The sequence below is a fragment of the Varanus komodoensis genome, unplaced genomic scaffold (genome assembly GCF_004798865.1).
Source record: "Varanus komodoensis strain SLA01 unplaced genomic scaffold, ASM479886v1 scaffold49, whole genome shotgun sequence".
Taxonomy (NCBI): Eukaryota; Metazoa; Chordata; class Lepidosauria; order Squamata; family Varanidae; genus Varanus; species Varanus komodoensis.
This window is the reverse complement of record NW_025336072.1, coordinates 345,021-365,148: the sequence shown is the minus strand read 5'-3', so window position 1 is coordinate 365,148 and position 20,128 is coordinate 345,021. Positions and strand designations below refer to the sequence as shown.

General features: G+C 43.0%; 2 protein-coding genes across 20 annotated transcripts in view; one reads left to right on the top strand and one right to left on the bottom strand.

Annotated features, from left to right (window-relative positions):
• The window catches only part of GLYR1 (glyoxylate reductase 1 homolog), a 64,120-nt gene extending 58,083 nt beyond the window's left edge, over window positions 1-6,037 (bottom strand). For 4 of the 14 annotated variants that reach the window (XM_044445651.1, XM_044445652.1, XM_044445650.1 and 1 more), the window contains exon 1: window positions 5,761-6,037. In XM_044445651.1, the coding sequence (XP_044301586.1) occupies window positions 5,761-5,813 (53 nt within the window). In that variant the 5' untranslated portion in view covers window positions 5,814-6,037. Of the gene's footprint in view, window positions 1-4,300; window positions 4,323-5,211; window positions 5,467-5,760 lie in introns of those variants that run through there. The other 10 variants (XM_044445648.1, XM_044445649.1, XM_044445653.1 and 7 more) reach the window with 5 other exon arrangements.
• A 132-nt stretch (window positions 6,038-6,169) lies between these two features.
• Window positions 6,170-20,128, top strand: part of UBN1 (ubinuclein 1) — a 34,488-nt gene continuing 20,529 nt past the window's right edge. The window contains exons 1-8 of one of the 6 annotated variants that reach the window (XM_044445646.1): window positions 6,170-6,455; window positions 10,512-11,303; window positions 12,145-12,231; window positions 13,573-13,668; window positions 15,465-15,599; window positions 16,150-16,253; window positions 17,822-18,260; window positions 19,612-19,682. In XM_044445646.1, the coding sequence (XP_044301581.1) occupies window positions 11,055-11,303; window positions 12,145-12,231; window positions 13,573-13,668; window positions 15,465-15,599; window positions 16,150-16,253; window positions 17,822-18,260; window positions 19,612-19,682 (1,181 nt within the window). In that variant the 5' untranslated portion in view covers window positions 6,170-6,455; window positions 10,512-11,054. Of the gene's footprint in view, window positions 6,456-6,572; window positions 6,854-6,916; window positions 7,690-8,336; window positions 8,638-10,511; window positions 11,304-12,144; window positions 12,232-13,572; window positions 13,669-15,464; window positions 15,600-16,149; window positions 16,254-17,821; window positions 18,261-19,611; window positions 19,683-20,128 lie in introns of those variants that run through there. The other 5 variants (XM_044445641.1, XM_044445643.1, XM_044445642.1 and 2 more) reach the window with 5 other exon arrangements.

The window sequence follows — 20,128 nt, the reverse complement described above, 5'->3', positions numbered from 1 at the left end:
ACTGTTGAGTCAGGTCAACTGTACTAGATCAGTTTGACTGTGGACAAACATTTTGCTTTGTCAATATGCATCAAGAATATATAGTGGACTGCTGACCAAGCCTCTCCCCACTACCCAGACCACTGACACTGGCATGATCTGGAGGTCTAAAAAGTGAAACAGAGAAGGTCCTTGAATCACGTAGTTCCAACTTCAGTTCTGATGGAGAGGGTGCTCAAATTCTTTTTGTATTTTCACACAGTTAAACTGGCCCAACTCTAGAACATTCAGTAAACCTCTCTCAAGTGCTGGTCAATAGGCAATCTTGTTTCACAAATTCTTAAGGCAAGTTAGACAAAATGCAGAGCTAGACTTTTAAGGTAGACATACTAGCCTGAATCCCAGTCTATTACCCTGGGAGAATTTTCTATAGTAAGACCTTCCAGAAGAGTCTACAGAATCTTTAACTATAAATGTTTAATCAACACACATTCTTTGACCATAAATAATGAAGAACTGAGTGGGGCTGCTGTGGGCAGGACATTTTGGAGGGCCCTCATTTATAGTGTTGCCCTAAGTTGGAGACAACTTGACAGCACATAACAAGTGAGGGATTACAATAAGATGAATTTTAACCAGGAATAGAATAGGACCCTGGATTCTAAACCCATTTTAGTTTACCGTTTTTATACCTATGCCTGTCAGGTTTATGGATCTCTGGCTACATTTTATTCAGGCAAAGATTTGTTTCTTATCTATTGGACATCACATTTCTTCAGTAAGGGATTGTTTAATCTGGCTAATGCTTCTTTAAACATGTCCAGAAATTGTTTCTTTGGGAAGAAGATTATATATATGATATTTTCTGATCTACATGCTTTTTAAAAATCATCTTCCCAATTCCTGGAAATTAACAAATGGTAACTGGAAATGAATTTTCCTTGACCTTTGTATAGCTAAAAAACTGACAGAACACTAGAAGAATAAAAGCTGCCCCCCACCCCATAAATGCAATTAAGTGAGGATCTTAAAATGATTTCTACATTTGAATGGGTGCATGCAGATGACACTTCATATAGATACTTACCAGGCTATCAAGTCCACTCCCACTGAAGCTTATGATTGCTAGAAAAAATGTGTCTTCATACATATGCATTTCCTATGTATTCATTGATATGGATACATACATACATACAAGACTAAGCATGTACTTTTTCTTTATTTTCCTTTTATATGTCTTACAGAAATTTCAGAATAAAAATCATTTGTTAGAACTAGCATTAGTAGGCAGACATTATTTGAAGCCCACCTCTCTCCAAGTAGTCTAGTACATATTATTCTAAAGAGGAAAGAGGACTAACTTGAATGTTTCACTGCTTCTAAACACCTTCAAACTACAGGGCAAAAGTTCCTTGATGCTTCCACTGTTTGAAAAACCCGGCACAAAGGAAAAATCTGAGCCATTCTCCAAAACCAAAAAGTGTCAGAGGACTTGAGAAAAGTATATGGAATGCGCTCCCCAGGGAGGTCTGTCTGGCGCCGATATTATACTCTTTCCGGCACCAGGTAAAAACCTTTTTATTTAAGCATCATTTTAAAAATTAATGGGTTTTAGACATTTTCTTGTTTCTTTTTGTTTCAATTGCACTTTGTATTTTTTAGTTTAATTCATAATGTTCAATTTTAGATATTTTAATAACTGTAGTTTTAATATTGCATTTCATAATTTTATATTATGTAAGCCGTCCTGAGCACTTCCATGGAAGGACAGGATGTAAATGCTGTAATAAATAAATAAATAAATAAAATTCGCTTTTCCTGCTCAGCATGAAACAAGACCCCACCAAATACTGTAAAGCAAAGGGAGGGGGCTCATGTGCTGAGAATAGGTAGTTGCCAAGAATAGATTCAGGTATGCATTTGCAGAATCTTGGTCTCACACTGCTGCAGTTTGTCCATCTTTCTCTCCAGAACCACTTTACTGAAACCAATGGGAGAAATTACAACAGAAATGGAGAAGTCAACTTCTTTTAATCTGGTACAGTCATCCCAATGCTCCTTTTCCAAACAAAAGACTATAGTTCTTACATAAACTGAAATTAATCACTTACAACAGGTACATATGAAATATTTATCTTTGAGTATACATGTATATATGAAAATACAGCTAACAATAAGAACAGCTTTGTGTATGCTTCAAGAAAGGCAAACTGAATATCCATATATTTCTCTATTAGCATGTGTCATCTAAACACTTCCCATTCAAATGTTGAATGCATTCCTAGGTCTGCTAACCAGCATATTATAGGAAGTGGATGTTTATTTTTCCAATTTTGTTATATCAGTCTTTTAAAGACTGCCTGTCTTTATGGTGATATTTCCATAATTCAATGAATATCTCACTAAAATAGCCTATTAGCTAGAAACCTGGCTGAAACTGACATTGCTGGAATCCAACCCACAAAGCTATATGAGAATTCTAACTTAAAATCACATGTAAGAACCTCAATAACAAAAATGCAGCAACCATCACACGCTGGAAAAGCATCATCTTCTACTTGCTTTGTTGTGCAAATTTAAGTTTCACATCAAGACCAAATAAGAAATTCATGGTGGGTCATAACCCAGGATTGTGTAATTCATTTTCTCTTGGGATATAAATACATATGGACAAGTTGGCTATTTAAATATTTGTTTCAAGATTAAAAAAAAATGTCATCTGTTCTAATCCACCATTTAACATAATCAGTGGAAATTCTATATGAGAATAAGCCTCAAAGATGACAGTGAAAAATAATGGGAAAGTCAAAGTCATTTCTCAAGATACAGCGACAGATTGGTTGGTCATACCAATACGTAAAGATGAATTAATGTCAAGTCTCCTAAAGTAAAACACTCTGCTTAGCTGCTCCCAAACTGTCACCATTCACTGTCTTCTGCTGAAGACTTCGACACGGTAATTATAGAATTAGAAGATCTATCTGCTGAAATCACAGGAGGACATGACTAAACGGCACAGTTACCTTGACAAGGCGAGTTCAGTTGTGCCCCTCAAACACTACTGTCCAACTCTGGCAATGGGTACAGGGCCTTTGCTGCTTTATGGATGTGCTCTGAGTATCTGACCCAGCAGCAAAGTAATTGATGCAAGTAAAAGCCCCACATTTATTTTTGTTTATTTTATTTAAACTTTTATATACCATTCCTTAGCAGCAAGCATTATATGTAGGATAGGGTAAGATAGGTAAAGTCCCTAGACCACAGCTCAAGCAGTCCCAGTTGGCAACCAATCTACAGAAGGCAAATGCCTCTGCAGCTAGGAAAGACACCGCCTATGTGCCTGATGCTGCCTGTCACAGACATGTTCCAAAAGAAAAGCTCAAATGGATCAAACCAATGGTCTCTTTACTCTCGCATCCTTTTCCTAAAGGATCCAACCAAATGCATGTAAGAAGCCCCCAAGAAGAAAATGGGCAAAACAGCATTCTCCTACTAGTGAACCACAGCACTTGGCATAGAACCTTTGATAGCAGAGGTAATGTATAATAGGTACCCTGACTAACAGCTGCTTAAAGGATCCTAGTTTGTGACCATTACTAATGTTTTGTAGTAATTTCTCAATTTCCACAAAGCCAGCCCAACCTTATCAAGAAATCTCTTTTTAGAGGACTGTTAGCAGACAAAACCTTCCACAGATTCAAGTTTCACAGTACACTACAACTCACAGGCATCTCCTGAACTTGCAACCCAACGACATAATGGGTAATGTTTAGGTTGTTCATATTAAAGGTTTATAGATGGTCATCCCACCTGGCCTCAAGTTTCACCAGTCAAGCAACTGAACTATATGGGGTGACTTTGCAGTAGGATCATCTAAGAAATAGAATAGAAAGATTTTTAAAAGTTTATAGGCAAATATTGAGGGATCATGTCAAAAAATTTTATGGAACAGTTCCCATGTGACTCTAAGCAGGAAACTTCGATAACCATAAGTGGAGTCGGAAAATATGGTTCTCTGAATCCTATTCTTCACAAAAACTCAAGAACATTATTGGCTTTCAAATACTGCATGCACTTTAACCTGATGCTCCCTGAATGGTAGCATACATCTTTTGGCAGGAAAAGCACCAGATTTCAAGTTGTCTACTTGAAAAGTAGTTGCATTTGTGTCCTGTCTCACAAGGCAAACAAGAGCCTGTGAGGACTAATGCACTGAAACAGCAACCCTACATAAATTACTTGGAAGCACATCCCACAGAACTCAATGGGATATACTTCAAGGTAGATATACATAGAATTGTGCAGCAATATTGGACCTAACCTTAAGTCTCAACTCAGCTGTGGATTCATTAGATGGCTTTGATCAAATCTCTACCTCTCAGTTGCAAAAGTGAGCAGAAACAACACGACTCAGACTGTTGAGAAAGGAAAGTAAAAACTGTAAACATTTGTACGTTAAGAGCACTACAATAATTATTCCTAACTTTCTGTGTCAGAATTCCTTTTGGGTATTCAGTACAACTTACATCTGTTAAATAACCTTCAGAAAAGAAAACCCTGATAAAGCCAATAAAACAGCAAATAGCTGCTAGAACTTCTCCCACAGAAGCTAGTAGGCCAAATAAAATGTCACCAAAGTGAGCCATCTTGAGTCTACCTTAGAGGAAGAAACAGGGGAAGCAGCTTTATACCCAGTTATCTAACTCAGCATTCTCTGTCCAAAGTTTCAAGCATGACTCTTTCCCAGCTCTACTTTTGAGATTGCTGGGAATTAAACCAGGGAACTTTTGTATGCAAAGCATGTGTTCACTGACTAAGCAGCAGCTCCTTCCTTTGCATTTGTTTTTTTGTTTTGTTTTTATCAATCTGCTTTGCATAGGTACAATTCTTATAGTACCTACAAATTCACAGCACAAGTCAGTACCATTATATCCATAATGCAGTCAGAGCTGAACTTAAGAAAGCAACTTCCCAGCTCAAAACTTCCAGCAACTACATACAACCTGTAAATTTATGCACACACACTTCAGACAGCCAGACTTATAAGTAAACACGGGTTAGGATTGGTAGGCTGGGCTGTTGCATTTGCTTGCTAGCAGGGAAACGGGCTCCTTTTCCACTACCAAAGGAACCAACCAACTTGTTCCACCATAAATGGAAAACAACCCTCCCGCTCAAAGTGGCCGCCCTACTGGAGACGTTACAAAGAAAGAGACCCACCATCCCACTTACCTTCTACGCCAAGATCCTCAGGTGCTGCTGCTATTTTTTAAAAGGCTATACGGGTCCCCACTATAGCTAAACTCAAGGGCGAGAGGAGAGGCTTGCACGTTTCATCAGCGGCCCCCCAACACTAAAACATGGGAGTCCCCAACATGCACCTCTCTACCATCCTCCAATTCTATCCCCTCCAACAAAAGCCTCCACACCAAATCCCAACAGATTTCCCAAGTAAGCCGCGTAGGCAGGCAACACCGCAGGCCTTAGCCTCGCTACGAAAGTCAGCCAGCCGCCCGCCCGCCCGCCCCCTCCCCACCGACCACCTAAATTCTTCGGTGGGGCTCTCGGGTGGCCGAGCTCCGCTCAGCCACTGGCGACGGCCGCCGGAGAACTCATCAGGCCCAGGCCACGACCAGGCCCGCCCCTCCCTCCTTTCGACCGTCCCTCCCTCCCTCCCTCAGGCCAACTTGTACGCCCACTCCTTCCTCACCCTCCGAGGAGGAAAGGCGCTGCCGCCCTTCACCCGCCCCCAGGCCTTCCTCCCGTCTCCCTCGCACTCACCACACAAGGTCCCCGAGCCTCAGGTTCACAGGGACAGCCGCCGACGCCGCCATCTTCCCGACCCAGCCGGCACCGTCGTTGTTGCTGCTGCCGCCGCCGCCACACCCCTCCTCCTCTGCCCAGCCCAGAACAACCACTATGAACGGCGGCTGTTCCTCTTCCTCTCCAGGCGCAGAGACTCCCGGGCCGCGGCCTTTCGCTCCGCCCCCTGCCTACCCTCCTGTCTCAGCCCCACAGGTCAGATCAGAAAAAGTGGAGGCGGAGGGTGGACAGGAGGAAGAAACGAGCCGAGCGACGGAGCGTGCTCGCTGATAGGTCGACCCTCTGCACGTGACAGGGGCGCTCCGTCGGCGCCGCCCACGTGACCTGCCAGGCCTGTTCCTCAAAAGGAGTCCTGGAAGAGAGGAGGGAGTGCGGCGCGCGGGGGTTCCGTTGGCGTCACATGACGCGGGCCTAGGCCGACGCTCGGGTCGATTTCCTTCCTTCTGTTTGTTTTTCCCCTTCCCTCGTTCACTTGCTCCCCTTGCACGTGATCGGGGATAGTGAGAGACCGTGCGTGACTGAGAGTGGGAATTGGATCCGGCGGCAGCGCTTGTGGCGGCAGGAGAGGTGGCAGCGAAGAGGAAAAGTGTGCCGAGGAGAGCCCGAGGTCGTGCTAGCCCGACGGGATTCGGAGGCCGGCGAGCGTTGCTCAGGTAGAGGGCGGGAGAAGGGACAAACCTCCCCAGGCGCGCTGAAGCGCCTCCCCTGTAACCAGGGGCAACGGGGCCTTCCTCTTCCCTCCGCCGGTGCGGAATGCGCGGCGCTCTGTAGCCCTTAGCCCAGGTCCGAGGCAAGGGTCAGCTTTTCGCCGATGATACCGGACTGGGAAACGGGCGGGTGGTTATTTCTTGGACGGGCAGCTCTGAAAAAGAGTGGACATCTCAATGAGTGGTTTTTCATGGCTCGGGGTGGGTCTGGATACGACCGTGTCCAAGGGTCGAGGAGGAAAAGAGTATTTTTGCAGCCTCTGAAGTGCAGCAAGCCCAGCTCTTCCCGACCTGGTGCCTTCCGGAGGTGTTGGACTACAGATCCTAGTATCCCCAGCCAGCAGGTGGGATAGGGGAGGACAGCAGGTTGGAGAAGGCAGACCTTAGAGCCCTTTGAGGCAGAGGGTGGGGAGTCTATCAAGAACTACTAACCACAGTGGCTCAGCAGAACCTCCAACTGCAATAGCAGTACATCTCTGGGTGCAAGATGTTGTGGAGCAGCCTTCCCCTATCTGATGCTCTCCAGATGTGGTGGACCGCAGTTCCCACATCATCTCTAGATACGTTCGATGATCTGAAGGGCACTAGCTAGGAAAGCTGTTTTGGACAGATAAAGGGGGTAGGGAGGGTACAACCTTTGCTGACATCCTAGAGGCATCTGGCTGCTTGCTGTTAATGCTGGAGTATTAGCGTGTTAAACCCTTTTCAGCCCAAGGGCTGAATTCTCTTTCCCAAAGGCTCCATGTGTCTGTATTCCAGTGATGAGCGGAGCTGAAAGTAAAAAGACTGGAATCCAAAATGCCTTTCTTATCAAGTATTTCAGTTTAAGTCCTTTTTACCAACAAGTCAGCCTTCAAAGGAGCATGGGAAATAAAGGGTATAAAAGCCCAAAAGCTACCAAAAGTTAGGAAGATGAAGTGAGGTCTTCTAAGTATCCCTGGAAGGCTACAAGGGAGTGCTAGATGGGCTGGTTTGACCCTAGGCCTGATTTTTCCCACACTTGCTTAGGCAGAATTTGTTCTGATGGTTTGGCAAGGCAGTTCTTCTGTTCTTATAGTTCTAGAGAAGTCTTTTAGGCTGGAAGGCACAATGGAACCTCTGTACATAGAAGAACTGGATGCTGGGGACAGACAACATGCTGCATAATACAGTCTTTCTTCAGATCCAGCAGTTAAGATATGTTAGTATTCTTAATACTTAGTGCTAACTTGAATCCTGCTTCAAAGCATGTCAGATGTGCTATTTCAGGAATCTTCCAAACTATAATGTGAGACAGGGCTGAGGCTTGGAGGGTGACTTGGTCTAAGTCTAGCTTGCAAATTTACTGCTGAACCAGGGACATCCCAGCATTCTGATCGCAGCAAGTGTCCTACATTCTTTGTTGAGCATGGGTTCTTAAGCAATGCAATACTCATTCTTGACAGAACTACTTAAATGCCAGAAAGACAGAAAAATGACCTGCTGTTGTCATGGGGACCAGAAGTATGCAGTCCCTTGGTTTTCTGGGAACTGAAATGTGGCAGAATAAAACAGGAGAACACCATATCTGAAGTGCTGTTGGATCTCAGAGTTCATTTTGATTTCAAATAGTTGAACTGATTGGATGAAATTTGTTTCGGCATCCTGATTCATGGCTTACTGAAGACATAGAAGAACATAGTATGGTGCTATAGTTGTGATTGCACCATCTATTGGCATGCTACTTGTCAAAGTATGACAAGTCCCAACTTTTCAAGGGCTTGCAATCTATAAATCAACTAAGAAGCAAGAGAAATGAAAGCAGAGGTAAACAGAGGAAGAATATGCAGTTCTTTCTGTAACATGCCTGAACTGTGAACGGCATGGTGCTGGTAATTTGCCGAGGGATTTATAGATAAAGTGGGTTTTGAAAGGAACCCAAAGTCAGCAATGAAGGATTAGAGAGGTGAAAATTCTAGTATTTTAAGGTGAGAGATGGCTAATTGGATGGGCTGCTCAGCTTTTGTTAGGGGGACAGAAGAAGGGCTATATCTGTGCCATGTTGTAAAGGGAGAAGTGATGTGATTTGCTAATAAGCTGAATATAATGAACGAAGCATAAAATGGAATAAAGGAAAAAGCCAAGGCTTCATTATTTGTCAGTGAATGAGGTAAGTGTACCTGGAGAGGAGAACTTAGAAGGAACAATGAGGTTTGGCAGCCTTGGAGTGCTGAGTCTGAGACAAAGATGAACCATTCAAGAAGAAATGTCAGGGAGGCAGTTAGAAATATGGCATTCAGTTGTGGAAGAAAATTCTGGGATAAAATAGTAGACTTGAAGCTTATCAGTGTGTAGGTGGTACTTAAAACCAGGGTTGTTGATGAGATACAGTGTCCTTTGGTGGTGAGAGAGGAATGTAGGAAGTTGCCTCATATGGTCAAACAAATGGTCTAGCTACCTCAGTATTACTTGTGCTGATTGGCAGTAACTAACTAAGATTTCAGGCAGGCGACTCCAGCATCTCCAAATAGGACAACGGAGGATATTTGCATGCAGATCATGTGCTCTGCCATTGAACCACAATCCTAGTAAAGGTCAAAGAACAGAGCCCAAGATCACCCAATAAATTTTATCATTCAGAACAGACTTGAACCCAGGTCTCTCAAGTGGCTTTCCTAAAAAGGCTTAAGCCTTGTTCCTCAGAGATTTGTTGTTTTGTAGCAGGAACCCCCAAGGAATTGATTTACACAGATTTATTCTCTAAAGGATGCTATTTGTGTGTATCGCACTTTCTGTGCCTTGGGAAAAATGAAGTGCTGTGTGTCTGCTCTGTTATAAACACAGTGGTAAAGTCAATTTGCAAATATTTTATCTGGGCAATTTCACATCCAAGCCTCTTATCAATAGTATTCAAAGGATTTTCAGTTTGCATATTTTCTTTAATGAATAGAGCATCTAACATTGTGTAATTTGCTAGTCATCCACAGGCACTCGAGCTAAAAATAAGAATTCAAGCAACGCAGTATGTCACATTCTGGTCACAAAATATGTGTTGGTCATTGTGTGTCACATACTGTATGTTTGCTGAAGGCAGGACTTACCTTTCTCAACCAAAGACTCAATCAAAGTACATATGGCTCAGTACCTCTGCTTTCAGCTGTGCTCCTGGCTAGTATTAAGACAGTGACAGTAATCCATCATTGTTCGACTCCAGCAACTGGTAAGAACAGGTAGTGTTTCTCTGAGCTTGGAGCTTTCATTCTTGTGCTTTGTAATAAATGTTGATGCACATGCGATCTATCAGTTTAATCAGGCCTGGGCAAACATTTTCAACTCCATTGTAGCTAACCTTCCTGGGGCTGCTTGCCAGGTGTAGGCAGGGCCAAAGCTGCAGTGGATGGGCAACTCTATGCTCTCTTTCAGACATGCATATACACTCCCCACTTTCAGGGGAGCAATTAGGCTTGGAAACAGCTTTCCAGGAGGTGACTTTTTTCAAGCCCAGTTAAAAAACAGGAGAGGGGACTGTGCGTTCTGTCCAGTCTTTAGGCCAGCGTTTCTCCATCCCTGGTTTAAGCCCTTTTTGAAGTAATTTTTGCTGCTGGTAGTGTCAGCACCCAATGGTAATGAATTCCATTCCTGAGCATTGATGTAGATAAAGTATTTTATTGGGTTTTCAGAAATTTCTTACAATTACAGTGTATTTTAATATTTTAAAGGCTGCTTTTAATCAGCCTTTCCCAACCTGGTAGCCTTCAGAGGCATTTGGACCATAACTCCCGGAATTCCCATCTAGCAGGGCCATTGACTGTGAATTCTGGGTGTTGCAGTTCTAACATATCTGGAAGGCCCAAGGTTGGGGAAGGCTGATTTTAATAAAAACTCAGACCATTTGTACACAAAAACAGATATGAGTCACAGTCATTGCTCCTAAGCAGCAACAATTTTGTGTGTGTGTATGGACGGGAAGTTCTTGGGTTGGGTTGTTGCATTTGGTGTGTGTGCCCTTTTGATTGCTGGATCTTTCTGGTTTTTCTATTTTAGGTAGTGATAAAATAGAAGGCAAGCTTGGAAGAAACTTTGGGACCACTGTATGCATTTCTTGCAACTGGATTAATTTGAATCTGAACATTGGCAGACCTGCACTGGTCTGGCAGAAAGCCAGAACAAATGTGTTCATTGTCCTTTGCATCATGCCATCCCCCAGTGTGGGAAATGTTCTAACCCAAGGTGAAAAAGCCCAGACTTACTTTTATGGCCAAGGTCAAATTGGAACTGATTCTGTCTGCTCAGAAAGTTGTTTTTTCTGCATTTTCTGCTTGAAGCAGAGTCGAACTGCATTAAGGTTGTAACTTTAAGGGCTACAAGTTAACCTGTGAAGTTGCTGCTATGGGATGATTCTTCACTTCTGATAAAACCAGAGATCTTTGGTTTTTGTTTTTATAAAGCCTGCAGTTGTATATCATTTTCTACATTCAACATCCATTTTTGTATGTATACCAATGGTGATACCCCATTATCTGTGTAGCCTTTGGTCTAAACAGATGGAAATCATGCCATGAGAGCCTCTACAACGTATGTGTAGCCATGACAGAACCTCACAGGGTCCAGCTCACTTCTCTGTCAGGCCCACTAAGTACCAGTTTACTGAAGAAAACACGTCGGGAAGACGTTACAGGAACAGAACAACCACAGGAATCTGAACCTGCTGCTGCAGCCGTTCGCATTTCCCTCGCTCTTTTTGAGCCAGATCACAAGCGCTGCCCAGAATTCTTTTACCCAGAACTGCTGAAGAATACACGTGGGAAAGGGAAAAGCAGTTCTGTAGGAGAAAAGGTATGTGGGGGGACTTTTCTTTTAGTTCCCTTCAGTTCCGTGTACAGCTATCTATAGCAAAGCTCTTGAGATTTGTTTTCCTTATTGAAATGGGAGGGTGGGGGGGGGGTGAGGAAAACTGTTGCCAAATCTTCTTAAGAGCTGCTGCTTTTAATATTTGAACTGTGAATGGAATTGGAGACCTTCAGGCTCAATACTCAGTTTGTTTACGGTGCTGATTACTACTATTTTCGTATAACCAAAGCCTGTATATTAATCAAAATAGTGATGCAGTTCTATTTCTGAGCTGCAGTTCTAAAAGGCTAAAATCAAAGAGAATGGCACTTTTCCTAGGTGGGAGATGGTGGAACCTCCCAGAAATCCACAGTCCTCTGGCCTCTGACTAGAATCAAAGTGCCTTTCCTCCTCGCCTTGGCAACACAGGGCAGCTCATTGGTTGAAGGGTTCTTTCATTCAGGGTGAGGCATCAAGATGATCTCAACTGATAGCTTTCCCTTGCTGATGTTTCTGTGATAGTAGTTGTTTGACCATCCAGCAGCCCGGTATCATGTTCGCTTTCTAAATACGTTGACCATGTTACCAAGTCTGTATGGTATCCCACAGAAAGAGAACAGTTGTGAACTCGTTTCCTACCATTACTGAGTCTTGCAAGTAGCCAGGAGACCAACACAAGTGAGCCAAGCCATGCACCACAAGGAGAGGCAAACCTCCTTAACTGGTAGTCTAGGGGTAACGATTCCTTCCTGGCTCTTGCAAACATCTGTGCGATTATCTTGAAAAAGCCCTTGCTTCCTCCATGAAACATCCTGTGTGTCTTCACCTGTTTTTCCTTTTTCTGCAGAAAAAAGACCTTCCTGATCCCTTCAATGATGATGAAAAGGAGAGGCACAAAGCAGAAGCGCTTGCTAGGAAGTTCGAAGAGAAATATGTATGCTTCTCTATTATGACTGTAGCAGATAAAGTCTTAGTTTGTGTCTTGCTCACCAAAATGCCTTGAAAAACCCAAATGCAGTTGACACCAGGATTTTGTCAGAGTAAGACTGTATACACAGGAATGCACTACAGTAGTAATAGCTGGGTAGAATGGGACTGATACCTGGGTGATTGATGTTTATAGCACAGGTGTTTTGTATATGTTGTAAGTTGTTGACATTTTTTATCTCGCCCTTCTTTTAAAATGCTCAAAGTAGTGTGTATGGTTCTCTTCAGCCCATTTTACTTTCATAACAACCCTGTGAGGTAGGTTATGCTTCTAGTACTCTAAACAGTGGTATTTGTACCACTGCTATTTTTGGAAGGCTTTTTGAAAGACAAGTTAAAAATGTTTAAATAGACCTGTCCAGTGTAGGATACCTCAGATTAATCCTGGTGACATTCCAAAGAGATACATTTTATTAATGTGTCTCAGGTAAAAATAACATACTCTTTATCTTTTATGTATAAAACCAAAGAAGATGCAATCATCAACGATACATCTCCTTTCCTACAAGTAGTATCTGGTTGACTATAAAGTGATTTGTAAATACAGCCTATTTCTAAAATCTTTTCCTAAACATTTTCACATATTATAGTACTTACAGTGACCTTGCAGGTAAGATTTAGTATTAGAATTACCTTCTCTGCATTTTGAGAGAGCAACTCATCTAAGGTCACCTGGTGTGTTTGTGGCAGAGGTGAGATTCAAAGGATTCTCATTCATAGTTCAGTCTCCTAGATTACTAGACTACATTGTTAGTTCATAGATTTATCATGCTTGACTCTCACCTTTCTTCCAGGTAATTCAGGATGATATGAAGGTAAAAGGAGATAGCCCTATGTGTACTTTGTGACATAGACTAGTGAGAGTGTGTGCTACCCATAGGTTCCCCAGAGTCTTGTGGCAGAGCACGGGTTGATCCCCAAGTCTTTCCAGGACAAGTCTGGCACAGTACATTGGCTTTCTCATCGATATGTTGCAGGCCTTGCTCCAGCTTTGATTAGAGACTTACCTTGTGATAGTTCATGAAACTAATGCCGCATTGATTTTGTAGGTTAAGTTGCTGGTTTTGCTTCAGTGTCTCTCCACTTGGAATTGCAGTTGAACTATCCTGTAGGAAAGTAGTCTGAAAAGTGAAGATTTGTGCTTGACTGTGGGATCCTGGATTTCATCTCCAAGTTTATCAATCTGGCAAGGGGGGGTAGTTCTGGGGGTGGTGGACTTAGCAACAGAGTATATTATAGCTTGCTTTCTTTGTAGCAGTGATGCTAAGCAATGTCTTTCTTATTTCAGGGGGGAAAGAAGCGCAGGAAAGACCGCGTTCAGGATTTAATAGATATGGGATATGGATATGATGAATCTGATTCCTTCATTGATAATTCTGAAGCAGTGAGTAGAGAATGGAAGGTTCAAATGGCTAACTGTAAAGTTTCAGGGGAAGTAATGGCGCTGTTTGCCTGAGTATTTCGCATAGTGGTAACGTCAGAGACTTCTTTGTACAGAAACTTGCTCTTGTGGCAGTGGTTCCAGGTTTCACAGCTGTGTTTGCCAGGGCCAGTTGCAGGCATTTGAAATGCTTCCTTAGTGCCAGTACCACACAGGCTCAAACAACTGCTTCTTTCCTGGCACGTTCCAGACCCGCATGCATTAGATCTTCTCTTTTACCAGAATTGTGAGGTGCACCAACTGGAACCAAGTGCCACTTAGTGGCTGGGGAAGAAGACTGATAATTAGGGAGCATTCACACATCACTCTAAGCCACGTTGAGTGGTTGTTTATCCCTTATTCCTGACAGACAATTACCTGCTTGGCAGCTTCCTGTGACATGTTTCTCCCTCAGGGCTCCAGGCAGCTGATAAAGGTGCATATCCAAGGGACCTTTGTGGCAGAAATCACTGCTCCTTGTGTTCGCTTCTTTCCTGCAATTGGGGTTGCTTCACATTTCACTAAAGTAAAAACACCCATCCCTAAAGTGCCTTTGCTTCTGCAGCCGTCAGTGGCCTTTGGCTCATCACCCATCTTTGTTCTTGTTGCTTCCCTTTGGATGTCCATGGCAGTGCGCAGGGTTGCAGGAATTGCACAAATCTCCTGGGAAGACAGGGAAATGGAGAAAAATTTCTAGCAGCCATCATTGGTTTCTGTGCACTTGTACAGATCTGTTTTTTTCAAAGGAACTCATTCAGGATGTTCTCAGGTGTTCCTCCAAATACCCTACAAAAATCCACCCTCTGTTTGAGAAGGGATGAAAGGGAGTGTTCCTGGCACTAGTGACGTCATGGGGAGCAGCGGAGATTTCACGGCTGCTTCGGGCTGGCTCTGTAGCCGTTTCCTACAAACCACCATCAAATCATCCTGCCAGGTTCAGATGTAACAAAAAAGCATTCTGAGAACAAGCTGCCCTGCAGGATCTTGAAACAAGTCCTGGGTTCTGAGGGCAGCTTATTTGTGCAAAACCAGCTATTGCAGGTTCTGGTGACATACTACGCAATTTTGAGAGCATCCGTCATAACAACGCATCGTGGCGTAGTATGACCCTAAGCCTAGTCATAGGACCAAGGGAAATGGTGCATTTTGCCATATGTTCAGATGAGCTCAGTACTGGAACGGAGCTCTCAGTCTTTTCCGTCACAATTCCACCGCTAGTTTTCCTTTAACCCTAAATCTTAAACAACTGACAATAAGAACCTTCTTCCTAGTGTACAGTCATAAGGCAGAGATATACAAGTGGATCTGCTTTCTTCCCATGCCTGATCTAAAGGATGCTTGGGCCTACATTAAGGGAATCTTAATGCAGGCTAGCAGCATTTTTCCTTTTTCTACTTCCCAGAGTTGTACCTCATGTTGGACTTTTAACATAATTGCTGTATTAAAAACAGGTTTTGTGGTGAGAACCATTGCAGCCAACTGAAAGGGGCGGGGGAAGGGGAACTAGAACTGGAGCTGCATACAGACCAAGGGGAAAGATTATTAGCGCTCGAGGGGGATGGGGTGTGCAACTGTAGCTGAAGTTTGCTACTGCACAGTAGTGTGCAGGTGAAAAGAATATGGCATTTTTTTCATGAGCAGGGTGACTTTAGGCCTATTTGTTGGGAATGTGAGTAAATGGTTTTGTTAGGATTCCATATTCCAGTTTTGCTATAAGAGAGCAATGCATGAATGCTGACAGGTCTCTGTTTTGTTTCCAGTATGATGAGCTTGTCCCAGCATCTCTAACTACCAAGTATGGAGGCTTTTACATCAACTCTGGAACTCTACAGTTCCGCCAAGCTTCAGAATCAGAGGATGATTTTATCAAAGAGAAAAAGAAGAAATCTCCTAAGGTCTGGCATTAGGATGGTCTGAATGCCTTTTAATAAATTAATCAATTACTTGCCATTGTTATGTAAGAACAAGGCCAATAACTGAGACAACCTAAGTTCTTAGCAGAGGGTACTCCTTCTCTTAAAGAAATAAGTGCTACCTTTGGCTTATAGTTGACAGCTGCCTTCTGTGCATGGATTCACTGGATTTGGAAAGTGATGGGGAATCCTCTCATTTTCAGCATTAAGTATGACTCCAGAAATATTTGGGTATGGGGGCTTTTGGCAAAAATTTGTTTGTTTGTCTGTCTGTCTGTTTGCAGCCCTGTTTAGTGATAGGGTGATTGATCATTTACATCCTTCCTTTATGAGAGGCTTCATTTCCATGATGGAAAAAGAATTATTCTGCTAGCAGGAGCGGTGCTGTATGCTTGGGCTGCACAATAATGTTAGCTCTGAATTTTAGACTGTAAGCCTGCATGTAACACCTGTTTCTCTTAATGAAAGGATTTAATGTTGTCTAAAGTGCTCTTTGATAACTGTAATTATAATGTAATTATTTTATTTCCAGAAACGGAAATTGAAAGAAGGAGGTGAGAAAATGAAGAAGAAGAAGAAAGATGATTCCTATGACAAAGACAAGAAATCTAAAAAATCTAAGTTTCCCAAAACTGGGTAAGAGTTTACTATTTGTATTAAACAGTTTGTGAAAATGATGGACGTCTCCCGTTTCTTTCAGCAAGCAGACATCCTGGATTCAAATCCTGGTTCTAAGCCAGCAATTTCCTAGGGCGGGTGATATGAATTGAGTATCTGATCTTTATCAATAATCTGTTTCCCAGGAATGAATGAGATAAATATTATGAATAGTGTTGCATGATGCAGAAATCAATGCTGTAGATAATAAAAATGAATTGCTTGATGAGTTCTTTAGTCTCAGAGCAAGTTCATCAACTAGTTTCTTCTCTTACATGTCATTGGTGCAGCAGCAGCTAAACTGGCAGTTCCTGAAATATCCTGGCAGCTCTTTATGTGTTTAGAAAAATCACACATGTTACTGTTTTCTAAGTGCAGAAATAGCCACTGAGGTCTGATTTCCAGCTTCTAAAATAAAACTTATCAGTGTCTACACTTAATTTTGCCATCAAAAGCTTGCCAACCTTCAGCGTTATGTTTTTGTTTTCTCTTTTACCCACATCTCTAATCCATTAGCCATTACATGGCACTGTAATGTAGTGGTTAAGAGTGTTAAAGACTAGCCTTTTTTCTTAAGAAGAAGCCAAGACTTCAGTAGCTCCATTTTTACCCTCACAGCCCTCTGATGTGTGTTAGACTGGGCATGAGTGACTGGCTGGCCCAAAGTCATCCAGTGAGCTTCATGGTTGAGTGGGGCTAGAACCCAGATCTCCTAAGTCCCCATTCCAAACAAGCTCAATTGAATGTTCTTTCGTGTGTATCTCAGACTTCTCCAACCAGATGTATTTTCAGCACAATTTTCAGCATCCTTCAACCTGTAATTGAGGCAACATCTAAGTGTAAGGGCACCAGTACATTTGTGCTAGGGGTTCTTGTTCAGTTCCGGTTTAAGCATGAATTGAGTTTAAATAGGAGTTTTGGAAGTTTGCCCAGCACATGGTTCTGATACATGATTGTCACTGCATTCTTCAAAGGAGCACATTTCTATACTTCACATTCTGTACTTTTTAACACTGTAAAGGTTGAAAAATTCAGATTACAAACTGAAAAGGAGCAAACCATTGTTGCAGTTCTTGGAATTAACATTTTTTAAAAAGTCAAATTGGTTGAGATTTTATAATTGGTTTATCGCTGTTGCTGCTGCCATGTTGAGTGTCTAGTTGCCAGTCGATATTTCTTGTTTACTATGGGTTTATGGGAAATTGATTATTGATGTTCTATTTTTAACTCTTATTCTCTTGCTATTTTATTGTTTAAATTATCCTGTTTTATTGGTGTTTAGTTGCTATTGTTTATGTGAGCTGCCCTGAGAGTCTTCAGCTAAGAGGCATAGCATATAAGTACAGCAAATAAATAAATGTTTGTGCGGTTATGATTGTAGCAGACCAGGCCTGAGTTTATTATCAGTTGTTATTTCTGGAGTGCTGAAAAGTCTATGTTCCAAAAAAATAGCTCAATCTCAGGTCAGTTAGGCTGCAAGTTAGGTGGTCAGATGTGTGGAGATTTTGCCTGTCTCTGCAGCCAATATAATGCTCTGTCTTTCACAGTTTCACAGCCCTGAATGCAAGCAAGGAGAAAAAGAAGAAGAAATACTCAGGATCCCTGAGTGTCAAGGAGATGTTGAAAAAATTTCAAAAGGAAAAGGATGCTCAGAAGAAGAGGGATGATGAACCAAAGCTGACTGGTCCACCTCTGATGGAAACCCCACCTCCACGGGAAGTGGAGAGCGTGCCCGACCCAATTCTGTCTCTCTTCGGCCACACCAGCGACAACGAACTGCTTCAAGCAGCCACAGCCATGGACTCTCTGACTGACCTTGACCTGGAACAGCTTCTCAATGAATCTCCGGAGGAAAGCCCTTTCCATGATGTAGAGGATGGGAGTGACCCCCTCGGGGTGGGCCTAGAGCAGGAAATCAAGCAGCCTCTCTCCCTTCCTGAAGGACTTCCAGGACCCCTGGAGAAGCGCATTGAGGAACTGACTCAGGTACTGCGCGTCCTACTGGATGTGGCAAGTCCTGCCTCTCACAGAGGAGACAATTGGTGCGGCAAGAAGGCCAGGAAACCAAGTCAGACTGCTGATCCATCAAGCTCAGTATTGTCTGCACTGACTGGCAGCCTTTTTCTGGGGTTTCACACCAGGGACTTTCCCAGACTTACCTGGAGACATACAAGATAAAATCTGGGGACTTGGGCATGCCAAGCAAGTGCTCTACCACTGAGCTTAACGACCAGGCTCCCGTCAGTGGCAGTGCATCCCCGTGCTGCTTGCTGCTTGCTTTCGTGTTTCGAAGAGGTTCTTGCATGAGCAGCCGAGCTGAAAGGACAGTTTTTGCAAACAGGCAGTTGTGATGAAATCTGGTCGTATGTTGCAGACCTATTTCAGGTGACGTTGTGGGCATCTCAAGCTCTTTGCCTACCAGGTAGAACTGAACATTTCAGCTGAACCGGGTCACCATCCCTAGTTCTCCCCCCTCAATTTTTTTTACTTGTGGTTCCCCTAAGTCAGTTGATACTTCCCTCTTGTGTTTGGGTGGTGCTGTTTTGGATATTGAAGCAGTGGCAGTTGTAGTTTGAGCACCTGGATTAGAGGGGATTTTGATGATGGTACAGTAGGCCTTTAGTTCAATTTTTTAAATTAAGAGGCTTTATGGCCTCCTATGATTGGATGTAAGGAAGTACTTCCTGACAGTTAGGACCCCTAGGATATGGAATAGGCTTCCAAGGGAGGTGGTTGAGGCCACATCAATGAGGGTGTTCAAGGAAAGATTGGACAACCACATGTCGGGGATTGCAAGAGTGGAGCAGGCTGGGTCAAACTAGACAGCCCAGGAGGCCCCTTCTGACTTGTCTTGTTTCTGTGTTCATCCTGCAGTGCTAGAATACAGCAAAAGTGAAATTTTGCTGCCTCGAGATGTGATGCTGTTGGTTCAGGCGACTTTAAAATGGGATTAAGCAGGTTCAGCTATTGGCCACAATCGCTAATTAGATCCTTTCTGTTCAAAGTTGATAAGAAATGGAGCGAGACCACAGCATGTTAGGCCTGTGACCTACAAGCCAGACTTGTTGTCCTCTGAAGGCCTCTTGTTAGCTGTTGTTCAAAAGAGGGTGTTGGCTTGGATGGATTGTTGGTCTGATCCAGGAGAGCTCATTTTCTGAAGATGCCACATCCTCTGGGTGATGCTGGGTTGCAGTTTCTATAGAATCTTTTTGACTTCACAGCCCACACTGCCTCCCATTCCTCCCCTTCTTTTTTTACATTGGGCTCCATTTTCTACATCTTCATTTTCCGCATTGGTTGGTTATTAATTGTTCTTTGTTGTCCATTTATGAATTAGGCTGCCAGGGCTGCAGAGGGAGAAGCCAAACACAAGTTCTTCAACCAGGATATGAATAGCATCTTACTTGAGTAAGTCCCCTTTTCAAATGCACCACCTAAGTCCTGTAAGTTCGGGGGAGGGGGGGAAGGAGAATTAAGGCTCAGTAAAGTGTCAGATCTGGAGTTGTTTATGACCCTGCATGCAGTATGGTAGATAAATCCCATCTTTGTGGCATCCCCTTACTGGGATTTTGAAGCTGCCCCAGGTGGCAGCTTCAGCCTCCAGAAAGGTGTGAATACAATCTTTCTATTGGCCAAAGCTATGCAGGTCTCCAAATCTTAACTGATTTGGAATAGGGTTCCCTTGATCCTTGTGGCAGGCAGGCAATTTGTAGAATTTTTACAGTTACGCTTATTTTTTGACCAGTTGTGTGCATCCTCACAACTTGAGGCACCATCATGGCTATGGAGTGTAGGACATAAGAGTGATTTTCTCCTCTCTCTGCACCAGCAGTATGAGACATCACCCCAAAGAA